General features: G+C 41.5%; 3 protein-coding genes across 3 annotated transcripts; 2 read left to right on the forward strand and 1 right to left on the reverse strand.

Moving 5' to 3' along the window:
* The first annotated feature begins 869 nt into the window (after window positions 1-869).
* On the forward strand, window positions 870-2335 carry LOC130107216 (ubiquinol-cytochrome-c reductase complex assembly factor 5). The gene is made up of 2 exons (XM_056273696.1): window positions 870-1228; window positions 2194-2335. Exons 1-2 carry the CDS (start codon window positions 1075-1077, stop codon window positions 2283-2285), a joined length of 246 nt encoding a protein of 81 aa, XP_056129671.1. The 5' UTR covers window positions 870-1074; the 3' UTR covers window positions 2286-2335.
* A 372-nt stretch (window positions 2336-2707) lies between these two features.
* On the reverse strand, window positions 2708-5044 carry ognb (osteoglycin, paralog b). Its single transcript, XM_056273695.1, has 6 exons — window positions 4866-5044; window positions 4655-4733; window positions 4224-4388; window positions 3869-4071; window positions 3173-3265; window positions 2708-3028 (listed from the first exon to the last, which is right to left on the reverse strand). Exons 1-6 carry the CDS (start codon window positions 4962-4964, stop codon window positions 2858-2860), a joined length of 810 nt encoding a protein of 269 aa, XP_056129670.1. The 5' UTR covers window positions 4965-5044; the 3' UTR covers window positions 2708-2857.
* A 2486-nt stretch (window positions 5045-7530) lies between these two features.
* On the forward strand, window positions 7531-12055 carry LOC130107988 (14-3-3 protein beta/alpha-1-like). The gene is made up of 6 exons (XM_056274812.1): window positions 7531-7624; window positions 8692-8993; window positions 9119-9242; window positions 9442-9605; window positions 9963-10058; window positions 10185-12055. Exons 2-6 carry the CDS (start codon window positions 8700-8702, stop codon window positions 10239-10241), a joined length of 735 nt encoding a protein of 244 aa, XP_056130787.1. The 5' UTR covers window positions 7531-7624; window positions 8692-8699; the 3' UTR covers window positions 10242-12055.
* The last annotated feature ends 185 nt before the right edge of the window (window positions 12056-12240 follow it).

Below are 12240 nucleotides of genomic sequence, written 5' to 3' on the forward strand. Positions count from 1 at the left end.
CTTAGCTTTCTTAATTTTATTTAATCAATTATGGTTTCATATCATATGGATAAAAAAGTGCAAAATTAGACCTGGAATCATTCCATTTTCCTCAGTGTACATGGAACTTCCCAGTTATTAGCAATTGTTTAAAATAAATAAAACTTTTTTTATTTTAGCATTTGTAAAAAAAAAAATCCTACTAATTGTGCTGTATTTGGCCAGATTTTTTTTTCTAGTGTTCACCATCAGCCCAAAACATTTTGTATTGAAACATAAATTGCCAGTGGTTTCCTTTCTAAACAACACTCATACAAATATTCAATATTCAGTCGAAATCTCACCAACACGTGTTATACTGGGTATAAACTATACAAACATTTAAAGGAACTTCTTTTATTTATTTATGTTCTGGGATTTTTTTTTCAATTGAAAATATAAACATACAACAGTCAGTCAATCCAGTCCATTAAATGAAATTATATACATAAAACAAACATAATAATTGTCACTTATTTTGAATATAAAGATAAAAAAAATATGTACCATGGTAAACATTTTTATTTTGCTAGGTAAATTTCCTATCCACAAAGCCAGCATTCTTAAATCAAGACCTTTATCCAAATTATGTTTGACAGCTGTTGAATATTACTTTGAGTCTCTGAATTGCGTAACAAACAAAAGAAGAACTTGTTTTACTTTGTTACTGACAAGATATTTATCTCAAATCTCCCATGATTTATTCCAGTACACGGTGTGCCATTGTTTTTTTCCCTCTTCTTCGTCTTCTTTTTTTTTTTTGCGGCACTCTCTTTTTCGTCGACGCACCCTCTCGACTGGACTATTACGTCATACGCAAAGCTTCGCCCCATTAAACGTCAGACGTAAAAACGTGCTTCGTCTCCATTGTCCCTCGCTGTCATGACAGATGTAGTAGAGGACAAACGAGTTTTGCGTAATTTACCCGGTTAAAATAAAGCGACCGGACGTGCTGATCATGGCGATATGTGTTTGATTTTGCTGGGCACCGTCACTGCTTCTCCTGCGTCGTCCAGCGGGGTCTCGTAAAAGGCCGATAAACATTCACTGTCCGACATGTTTAGCAAGAGTAAAAACGTCAGGTATTTCCTGAACCTCGTACCTGGTAAACGTCGTTTCGGGACGTACCGGTTCCTTCCCATCTTCTTTTGTATTGGAGGGGTGATGGAGTGGATCATGATCAACGCCAGGATAGGAAAAGAGACTTTCTGTACGCTGAGTATAAAACAGATGTCGAACCTTCTCACGAGAGGAAACTTGACTACCTGCTTGCTGTATTAGTCCCATGGCTCTTTGCACTTGTTAATGTCTGAGGATTTGTAGCAATGCTTAACTTTATTAGTTTTAGAGAGACGATCGGTCCGACCTCTAATTCACCCAAAATGCATGCATGGCTTCCCTTTTGAGAGACAACTTCAGTCTCAGTTTTAGCCCTTTGCCAGGTGATATGATTATTGTTTGATAAATTACCGCTGTAGAAAGAAAATACTGCAGTATTGTCTCCATTATATTATGCTTCTTATTGCCTAACCTCGCCCATTTCACATTAGGGCGAATCTAAGAGTACTGTAATGTCTCCATGAAACACCCTGCCTTTCTTATCCTGTGATATCCTCACTAGACTAATGACCTTATTTGCAGCCACTTGGATATCTATTATGATGCTATGTTGGGGGCGCCCCGGTGGCTCACCTGGTAGAGTGCGTACCACATAAGGCTGAGTCCTTACCACAGTGGCCTGGGTGTGAGTCCAGCCCGGGGCCCTTTGCTGCATGTCATCCCCTGCCTTCCCCGTGTGTGTCTCTCTCTCTACTATAACAAAAAGGCGGGAAATGCCAAAAAACAAAATTGTATACTATGCTTACCATTCCTACGTAGAGTGCAGGTTCTGTACATTTTTCCATAGACGAAGAATCGAATGGATCTGGATGTGCTCCAAGGCACACAGATTGACATCATCAGTTTAGTAGTCTAAGGAATTGAAATATGGACCGGTCCACAAACCCACTTGCCCGTCAAAATGAAACCTTGGTTTCTAAGTTTAAAGGATCCAGGGTGGTACGCTTATCCAGAATGTAGCATCAGTCATCTACTGTCCTGCCACATTTGCTTGTTCCAGCTGCTCCTTTAACCAAATGGTCTCTTTATAATTGTGTTTATATTTATCTTCCCCAGATGATGTCTACAGAAGAAAACAATCCGAACGGGCGTACCAGCAGAAGATTACAGAGGGCTTGGTAGAACTGAAGGAACCAGCAGCAAAGTGACTAATGGTGGAACATAACGACGTTTTCAGGACACACCTTTGCATCCTTTTGGATACTTGCTTGACCAAATGTGCCCTTTATGGAGTTGAAAAAGACTTTTTAGTGAACGGTCACATACAACTCATGAATAAACCTGGAAAGTGTAGTGTCATTTTTAATGTGCCATTATAAAAGCAGTAAAAAAAAGTCAGGATTTTGTTCTGGACCTCATTTATTTTTCATTGGCAAAAATAACAAACATTTGATTAAATTCATGTTTCTAACCCTTGGCAATATCTTGCAAATTCCATGGCTGCACTTTTTCTATTTGCACCATGAAATTGTGTGGAAACTTGTATTGCTTTTGAGGGAAGCGAAACGTTTTGACATGCACACAGTAAATGTAGTTCATTAATGAAAATCTCGTTGTTAAACACTAATACTGAACTGTTTGAAGGTTTTATTGAGCATATATCAATGTAACTTAAGAACAGCATTTGTGGTATTAGTAATTATGTGTAGAATTGCATAATACACTATTCACTTCAGGAAGGACTTCACTCTTTGTTTCCTCAGACGTTGCCTTGGTTAGTTCATCGGTATTTACCAACCGGGAGAGCCCGCAGACAGATGAAGCTGTTGGGGTATTGACCCAGCACGAGTGGGTTCCCATCCAATCTCACCTCCTCCATGTTGGTTCGGATGTAATAAGTGCTGTTGCCTTTGCAAAATGTCTCATCTGTTAATGTTGTGATGTTGTTGTTCTGCAACAGGAGGAAAGGAAATTGGTATGGTCTATACAAGCTTGAGAGACTTAAGGAACAACAAAACAAAATGTCTGATTCCAGTGCATTGATGTACTTGCGCTGAAGACTTCACTGTGCAGACCTTGCTGAAATGAAACTTACATTTAGGTGCACAATTCGAAGAGACTCTGGGAGTTGTGGTATTGCCTCCAGCTCATTGTTTCCAAGGTATAGATAGGCCAGTCTTGTGAGTTTCTGCAATAGCACAAGAATACGCGGGTTATTTCAGCTAACGTTATCAAGCTAATATCCAACCATTTTTATTTTATTGTATTTTCTCCCCAATTGTACTTGGCCAAATTACCCCGCTCTTCCGAGCCGTCCGGTCGTTGCTCCACCCCCTCTGCTGAACCGGGACGGGCTGCAGACTACCACATGCCTCCTCCGACACATGTGGAGTTGCCAGCCGTTTCTTTTCACCTGACAGTGAGGAGTTTCGCCAGGGGGGGGGGGGGCGCGTAGCGCGTGGGAGGATCACGCTATTGCCCCCAGTTCCCTCTCCCTACCGAACAGGCGCCCCGACCAACCGACCAGAGGAGGCACTAGTGCAACGACCAGGACACATACCCCCATCCGGCTTCCCACCCTCAGGGACACCCGACCAAGGCGGAGGTAACACGGGGATTCTAACCGGCGATCCTCGTATCGGTAGGCAACGGAACAGACCGCTACGCTACCCGGATGCTCCATATCCAAACAGTTTCAACTGAATTGGAGCTATTACTTGCATTGCAACAGTTCAAATGGAGGCTATCGGGGGACTTAAGCAGGATTTTGGAAACCGAGTCCCCGGCTTACTTTAAAGGTATTTGACTTGACACTCCGCGTCCTAAGGAGGTTAAAATTGGCATTCAACGAAATCAGTTTGGTCGGCAGCACTGGAAGTTTGGTCAGTCTGTTCTCTGCAAGAGTGAGCTCCTCGAGATTGGGAAGTTTTGAAAAAGCCCCGTCCTCAATTTCGCTGATGATGTTCCCACTCAGGTCAATCCTTTTTAATGTGGCTGGGAAGAGAAGTACAAAACAAGGAAGGGGGGACGTCAAATGTGCCATTCAATGAAGAATAGAGTTCAAAACGGACAAAAACCTGCAGTCCGGTGTCATTTCTGTATAGTTATTTTTACATGGCATGATATTGGAGTAGTATATAGTTTACCCATGTCTGCAAAGTTTTTGTTGGTGATTTTGGCGATCTTGTTGAAGCGTGCATAGACATATGCTGTTTCTTTTGGCAGTGCAGGAACAGCTGACAATTCTGGGGACACGTCCTCACAATAAACAGATCCGGTCAGGCAGACACACAGTAGACAAGTGGGCAACTCTGCAAACAACGTTTTTTGTTATCATTATTAGTATTATTATTAGTGGAAAAGCTGGTTCTCCTATTTAAGTTGTCCACAAGTGATAAGTCTAAAAGGTGTTACTTTGAAGCCACATTGCGTGCATATTGAAATGGGACACTGGGACAGAACTGGCATTACATAATATGGGCTTTGGCTATAATGTAAGGAAGAGTGGCTCAACAAATGTTGGATTTCCATCTAAAAAATGCATCCAGTGGTTAAAGAGTCATTTTGTGCAGACAACCGTCAGCTTTTGGATCTACTGCTGGGCTAGTGTCCAAGTCCTCAGGAGTGCCATAGTCAGGAATAGTCACAATGTCTTTCTGTAGAAAGAAAAAGTCTTAGCAATACTTGACGGCTCTCACCAACACTTTTCTTCCAAACTTGGAAAGTACAGTGTACCTCTTAAGACTCTGAGGTGAATGTCATTCGAAATCTAAAAAAGGTGTTTTTACCTTAGGTTGTCTCGCCTCCATATATCCAGTTCTTGCTGCTGAAGATAGCATCCATGGAACCACAATAATTGTGAAAATAAAAGTCCTCAAGTCCATCATTGTCTCTCATTTGCTGGGGAAAGTTTTGTGAAGAGAGTGCTGTCTGCTGGGCGGGGGTCTGAGGTACATGTGAGCAGCAGAATTTTCCATCCAGTTTTTTTTTCTTTTTCATTAAGCTGCCAGTAGACTGTTGAGTCTAATGGAAGCAAACTTTAACTCAATATATGCTGTGCTCTTTTAGTTTCCTGTGAGACTGGTATCTTACCAGGCACCATTCCTATACCGTGTTGCTTTAAGGAACTATAGGCTTGTTTGATGGCACGTTTGTAACTATATCCACTGAACACTGGGATTTTGAGATTCAGTGAGAGTAAAAAAAAAAAGGCCCTTTGTCATGGGCGGATGAACGAAGTAGTTAAGTGTGTTTTGGGAATTGATGGGGGGAAAATATCGCTGGAAAAAAAAACGTTTGCTTTTGCATCTGTGAATTTCCCAGGATAACGATGGCTCGAAGAGAGCGAGAGAGAAAGGACAAGAAACAGTGTGATAATATCACAGGAATTTTGGCACGAAGTGATTATAAAATGAAATGCCAAAGCAAGCAATGAACTGGAGAGTATAACGTTGACCAAGTTTTCCCCATTTAAACTTCGACAGGGCCACAGTTTACTTGGAAAAACTTTGATTTTGTCTACAAATGCTTTGATTTTGCTCTCTTATTTCCTCATGACAGCACCACTCCCATCTTGGAGCTGACCCTACATTTCTGAAAGAATCACTAATAGCCAAGGATATAACTGCAAAGGTTTTGGATTACTTACAATAAAGGCAAAGGGAGATTACTTGAGTTCAACTGCAACTGCCAGCATTTGGAAGTCTACTCTGAAGACTTACGCAAGCACATTCTTCCTTTTTAAATGGCAAACATTCCATATCCGTTGTAGCAGGACAGTTTTCCCTCGGATCGAAATTCTTCAACATTAGCTCAGTTTTCCAAGAACAAATGCAGGGCACTTCTGATTTTTCACTTCCATTTATATGGCTTTTTCTCCCATAAGCAGCTTTCAAGATGCAGTACTGTGCTTAAGGTGTGGAAACATCATTATCTTCCATTTACATGCAGCAAACATAAATCCATTCAACAGAATTTTAAATGATTTACTCTTTTCATGATTCTGTCTCACACAAGTCCCCCCTTTCCTGCTTTCTTTTTCTTTTTTAAAATAAATGATTAAAGCAGGTGTGATACCGAACATTTTATTTGGTCATAAATGATGCTAATACCCACTCATAATTGTTTTATGTGTTCCGAAGGTTAACATAACAAAGGCTATAGGCTGCAAGGTGCATTTTTTCCTTGCATGTCTAACGGTGCATTTGCTAGCACTGCAAATGAAAAATTAAGTTCAGGATGAAGTTGATAGGAATCAAAACAGTGGAAATACCGCTGTCATTTAAATTACATGCTACAGGTTTGTTTACTCATATGAGAAACCTGGGTTTTATGGTCTAGCTGGGATTTTGTATGGTCCAAAGCTAACCCAAGGCCGTGAGGTGCCATTTTTGCAGTGACCCTCTGCCCCCTGAACTGATACGAGTGAATGTCGGTGTGAGGTCATTGATGACCTTTTAGGGAAGTTCACTATTTTCTTTAAAGCGGATCAAATGAAATTGATATGTATGGCCTACAGAACGTACATTCTTTGTGACATTTGGTGTCAGAAAAACACGGTTTTCAGCAAGTTGTATGAATTACACGACTAATACTATTTTCTGAATTCGGCGGGTGTTTTGGCACAGCCAATTGAAGTAATAACATTTCATCTGTTATCAAAAATGTCTTTATCCTAGTTCAAGATATAATTAATCACCTGATTTTTTTTGGGTGGGGGGGGGATTTTTCTCCCCTTTTCTCCCCAATTGTATCCAGCCAATCACCCTACTCTTCCGAGCCGTCTCGGTCGCTGCTCCACCCTCTCTGTCGAGCCTCCTCCGATACACATTGAGTCGCCAGCAGCTTCTTTTCGCCTGACAGTGAGGAGTTTCGCCAGGGGGACGTAGCGCGTGGGAGGATCACGCTATTCGCCCCAGTTCGCTACAATATCATTGTTGCCTCCCCCACCACTTCTGAAATTATTCCGGCGCGCCTGATTCGAACCACCGCTCCCCGTGTTGGAAGGCAACGGAATAGACCGCCACGCCACACAGACGCCCAATCACCGAATTTTCATAGCTAAGAGGGAATAGGGTTTGACCCCGCCCACCAAAATGTAAATAGATAGAAATACTCATACAAACGATCGCTACACCAGCTATATTTGGTTCGTGCTCTAAAATCATTGCTGAATACTGTTATTTACAAAACGTATATAGTAAAGCATTTAATTGCACTGACCGTTCCTAAGCATGGACGCGTGAATCTATACATATAGTTACATTTATTATAATTTATGTCTTGTATATCTTTTATGAAAATTTGTCGTTTGCCTCAAACAAACATGTTGCATATTTGTTTCTGAAGCGCATCATCTACCTATTCTCCTTGGGTCTATCGATCGGGGCTGCTGTTGCGTAGCAGATGTGGAGGGAGGGAAGGGGGGGGGAGAGGAAATACAAGTGTCAGTGTAACGGAAGTGGTACTGCCCTGAACGATACGCTAGACGGAGGACGGAGGCTGAATCGTCCAGAGGAAAAAGTAGGATCTGAGAGTTGCCAATATTGTGAGTGTGTTAACCTTCCAGTTGCGAACAGCTGAGTGCATTGTTGCAAATTCCCATTTTATGTTCAATAGTTTGTAGGTCCGAGTCTCCGTGTTTCCCGTCAGTTCCGTGTAGAAGCCCCGTGATGCTAAAGGGGAGCGTGCTAACGGAGGCCGACCGACGCTCGAAGCCGAATTCCGTGACACGGTACCTCTGTCGCGCGCTCGCTAAACACCGCAGGTGACGTCACCGTGTTTTAACTCGGACAAAACACGTTACGCAAATGATCAGGATACAAAAAAAACGTCTCCTTCTGTCAAATTACCATACACGACAATCATCGATTTCCCCCCCCCAAGCCTTGGAGGGCAGCGGTAGTTGAAAGCAGCAGTCAGCCATTGCTAACGCTGGCCTAGCTCGCTAGCGGTAGACGGTGATCCGTACGACGAAGGCTGGCGGCTAATGCTAACGCCCGGGCGCCCGTGCCCGACGTTGTCATTACACAACAAGATTAGGGGTTATATTACCGGTGCGGCGTAGCTGGCAACGATCAATATGAACCCAAACGACAAGAAATAAATGGCATTAACGGCTTCTCGTGATTCAACGCTGGTATGCGGATGTCATCAACCCGACCCGTGAATACTGCTAACATCGAGTGGGCCGTAGAGCCTGACCCCAGGAGTGCTTCAGCTAAAGTTAGCAAATATCGGTCGTCATACACGAATGACGGGGCCTCGTTCCGTTCCTTACTTCACCTAAATATTTTAATGACTGTTAGCGTATTTAACAGGTCCGCTCAGAACTGGGTTAGGGGGAGTAAATGAGTCGTTAGCATGCTAGCTAATGCCAGGTAGCTGTGATGTATGATTGACCTGGCTGCTAACGGAACAGTGTTTGGTCCCAACACTATGACTGCACATCCTTCAGTCATCATTGAGTGACATTGTTTTTCTACCCAGGACTCTTAAAAAAAAAAGTAAACTTATTTCAAAAATGTTTTTGAAAATGAATGCCAGCACATAGATAAGGACCTGCCTTTCATTGTCTTCTTATAACTACCTCTACATTGTATTTTCTTCTTACAGTCTAGAAAATGGATAAGAACGAAAAGGTACAGAAGGCCAAGCTTGCTGAGCAGGCAGAGCGCTACGATGACATGGCTGCTGCCATGAAGTCTGTGACTGAGGAGGGTGGGGAGCTCTCCAATGAGGAACGCAACCTGCTTTCTGTTGCATACAAAAATGTGGTTGGTGCACGCCGTTCATCCTGGCGTGTTATCTCCAGCATTGAGCAGAAAACTGAGGGCAATGAGAAAAAACAGCAGATGGCTCGTGAATACCGGGAGAAGATTGAAGCTGAGCTACAGGACATTTGCAATGATGTGCTGGTAAGAGCTGCTGATTTATCAGCTAGTTTTATAACAGACTTAAATTGTCTGGTGTAGTGGCAAATGTGTACATGGATTATTGATCACAGACTTAAAAGGCCCAAACACTTCTGCGTCACTTTCAGGGGCTTCTGGATGAGTATCTCATTGCCAAAGCGTCCTCTGCTGAAAGCAAGGTGTTTTATCTGAAAATGAAAGGCGATTATTATAGATACCTCTCTGAGGTAGCATCTGGGGACTCCAAGAGCAGTAAGTAAACAGGATTTCATTGTAGATTTTGAATTTTTGTTGTCAAAACCTTTTTCATGAACAGCAGTGCAGGAGGGTAGAACTGGTAAATAACAGTCTAAGTGTACAGCACAATGTGTTGTAAATGCAGCGTTTTGAAACAGTAAAACTATCAACAGATTAACAACAATCTTATTTTGTATCTTTGTTTTCCTTAAAGCTACAGTTGAAAACTCCCAGCAAGCGTATCAGGATGCATTTGACATCAGCAAGAAGGATATGCAGCCAACACACCCCATCAGGCTTGGCCTTGCCCTCAATTTCTCGGTCTTCTTCTATGAAATCCTCAACAACCCGGAGAGGGCCTGCCTCCTGGCCAAGTCGGTATGAAAGTAGCCCTTGGGCGGTGTTTTCATAACCTTCCAGACTTGGCAGTCTTTTTAGTCTTTTTTTTTCCCCAGGGACTCTGAACTGATTCTGTTAGTATATACCTTATAAAACACCCTGATTCTACACTAGTAATTTACATACTTTTTTTGTAACGTGGTATTATAGAAAATACAATTGATGGCACAAGTTACTTTTTCATGCTTGGCTTGGCAAAGTAAAATGCTGCTATTTTGATTTCATACATGGTTGAGGAATTTTTAACATTTGATTTTGTCATCATGACTGGCATAAATATTGTGTATGCAGCTGGAATAGATGCCTCTTAATTCTCATGTTTCCTCTTTAATTTAGGCATTTGATGAAGCCATTGCTGAACTTGACACTTTGAACGAGGATTCCTACAAAGACAGCACCCTAATCATGCAACTACTTAGGGACAACCTGACTGTGAGTTATTGGGATATTGCTGTTCTAAAATTGCCCCCCATTCCTAATTGTTTGTTTTGTCCTGGGTTTATACATGCTCAATGCATCTATAGAAATTGATATTTAATATCTTTTTTTCTTCCACAGCTGTGGACATCAGAAAACCAGGGAGATGAGGGAGAGACCGGAGAAGGGGAAAACTAATGGAATTGCACTGTTAATCCACCTACACTCTTATCTTAAACACAGACAGCTTATATACATCCCCCTCCACTCCATCAGCCCCTCCCCCTTCTGTATGACAAGCAGCCTGAATTGCTCCTGACCAACTAGTTTACCCCTCTCAGTTCACTGTGAGGCGACAGGGTAATTTTCAGTTGTTAGCAGGTTCAGTCACTTTGTGGAAAATCATGTATTGAGTAGCAAGTCCATGTTGCTGTTTTTGTTGGCTTTGTGTGCATGTGTCTGCTAGGTTGTGTTTTGAGAGAGAGCTGGTGTGATTTGACTTGAATGGCTGACTGGCTGTGAATGGGGTGTGTGCGTGCGTGTGCGTGCGTGTGTGTGTGTGTGTGCATGTGTGTGTTTATGTGTGTGTGCGTGGTGGTGGGGGGGTTGTGAATTCTAATCGTCCTTCCTTAATGCCTTTGTCCCCACTAGGTTGTTGTGTGTTTTTCCATCCTTTTTTTTGTTACATTATTTTTTTTGTGATTCGTCATGGTATTAACAGGTTTTACGTAAGGTCACTAAACTGGCAGTTGATTTTCACCAAACACTGTGATGCTAGGTGTTCCGTTTGCTTCACAAACCAAATTGTTTGATTTTGAAATTCAGTCACTGTACAATCCTGTATTTAAGTAACTGCAATTCTGCTGTGGGCTCATACAGAAAGGAGGCAGGCTGTATTGTGACACTGGCATCTTGGTGTTGTGCTCTCTGATCATGTTCACAAATTAAACATTTAAGTTTGATTAAGGGAGCCCTTAGTGTCATGTTAGATTTCCCCAATGTAAAACATTCCACTTTATTAGTTTTTTTTTTCTTAAGGCAGTGCTTTTTTATATAACTGTGGATTGTTGTTGTCGTAGTTAAACTTGCTATTCAGGTGCTGCTTGAACTCAGTACAATGAAAATTGTATGTGCTTAAATGTGGTTCCATGTATTTTGCAAGACTGGCTTATCATCTGTATGTAAAACATGAAGTAACCTTTTATTGATGTTAATTGAAACTGTTATCACACTGTACCAACCCTGCTTGCAAAATATTCCTCTTACAGCGGTTGTTTTCTCAAGTTTTCGTGCCTGGCTTTCTCTTGCAGCCTCTGGTATTTTAGTCAGTGGCAGCAGCTATTTTGTTTTTCTTTTTAGAGAAATTTCAGGAAGTGCAAGTTTGACTGGACACATTTCCATTCACAACAAAAATTGAGATTTTGTCTTAACCAAGGTGTTTCACTCATCAGTTTAAGGTCGCCAGTATGAACAATGGGCTCTGAAATTATTTTTACTTTCGATATGCACATATGAGAACCCCTCCATCACTTTGGAAGAAGCTCAGTGTCACAATACCATGTTCTCCACTACATTCCACATACTGTAGTTGAAGACACCATTCCACATATAGCTGACAGTCTGTTTACTTTGACAATGTTCCAATGGATTGAGATAATCTTAAGTTGAAAAAAAATTGTGTCAATTTATCTCTATGCTTGATAAAAATGCAGTTAGTGAATGTGGAACAAAGCCTGTCTGTTTATCAGGTATCTCAACTTGCTTTGTTTTTACTGACAAGTCTTCTGGCTAAAATTTGCTTCTGTAACAGTCTATTACCCAGTGCACACGTGGTTGTGAAAATTTTAGAATAGCTCAAGAGCAATGATGAAATGGAGATAAACAATGGTTGGTGTAATTCTAGATTTGTGTATGTATCTTAAAACCATTCTAGTTTCACTATACATGTAAGAAATAGGAAAGTGTCAAAGACCATTCAGTGAAATAAAGTTTCGTTTAAGATAACAGGCAAATTGTGTCTTGTCTTTGTTATACCTGGTGTCTTCACTGTGATTTTAATTCAAGATATGCTCATTTTAGAACAAACGTGTGGGATTAATATATTCCAGTTTTGAAATGTGTTTTGTGACTACTAGCACTCTTGCAGTGCTAATTTTACAGACATGCAATCTTACTTAAACTAGAAGTTTTTGGTGAA

This window comes from Lampris incognitus, chromosome 2 (genome assembly GCF_029633865.1).
Source record: "Lampris incognitus isolate fLamInc1 chromosome 2, fLamInc1.hap2, whole genome shotgun sequence".
NCBI lineage: Eukaryota > Metazoa > Chordata > Actinopteri > Lampriformes > Lampridae > Lampris > Lampris incognitus.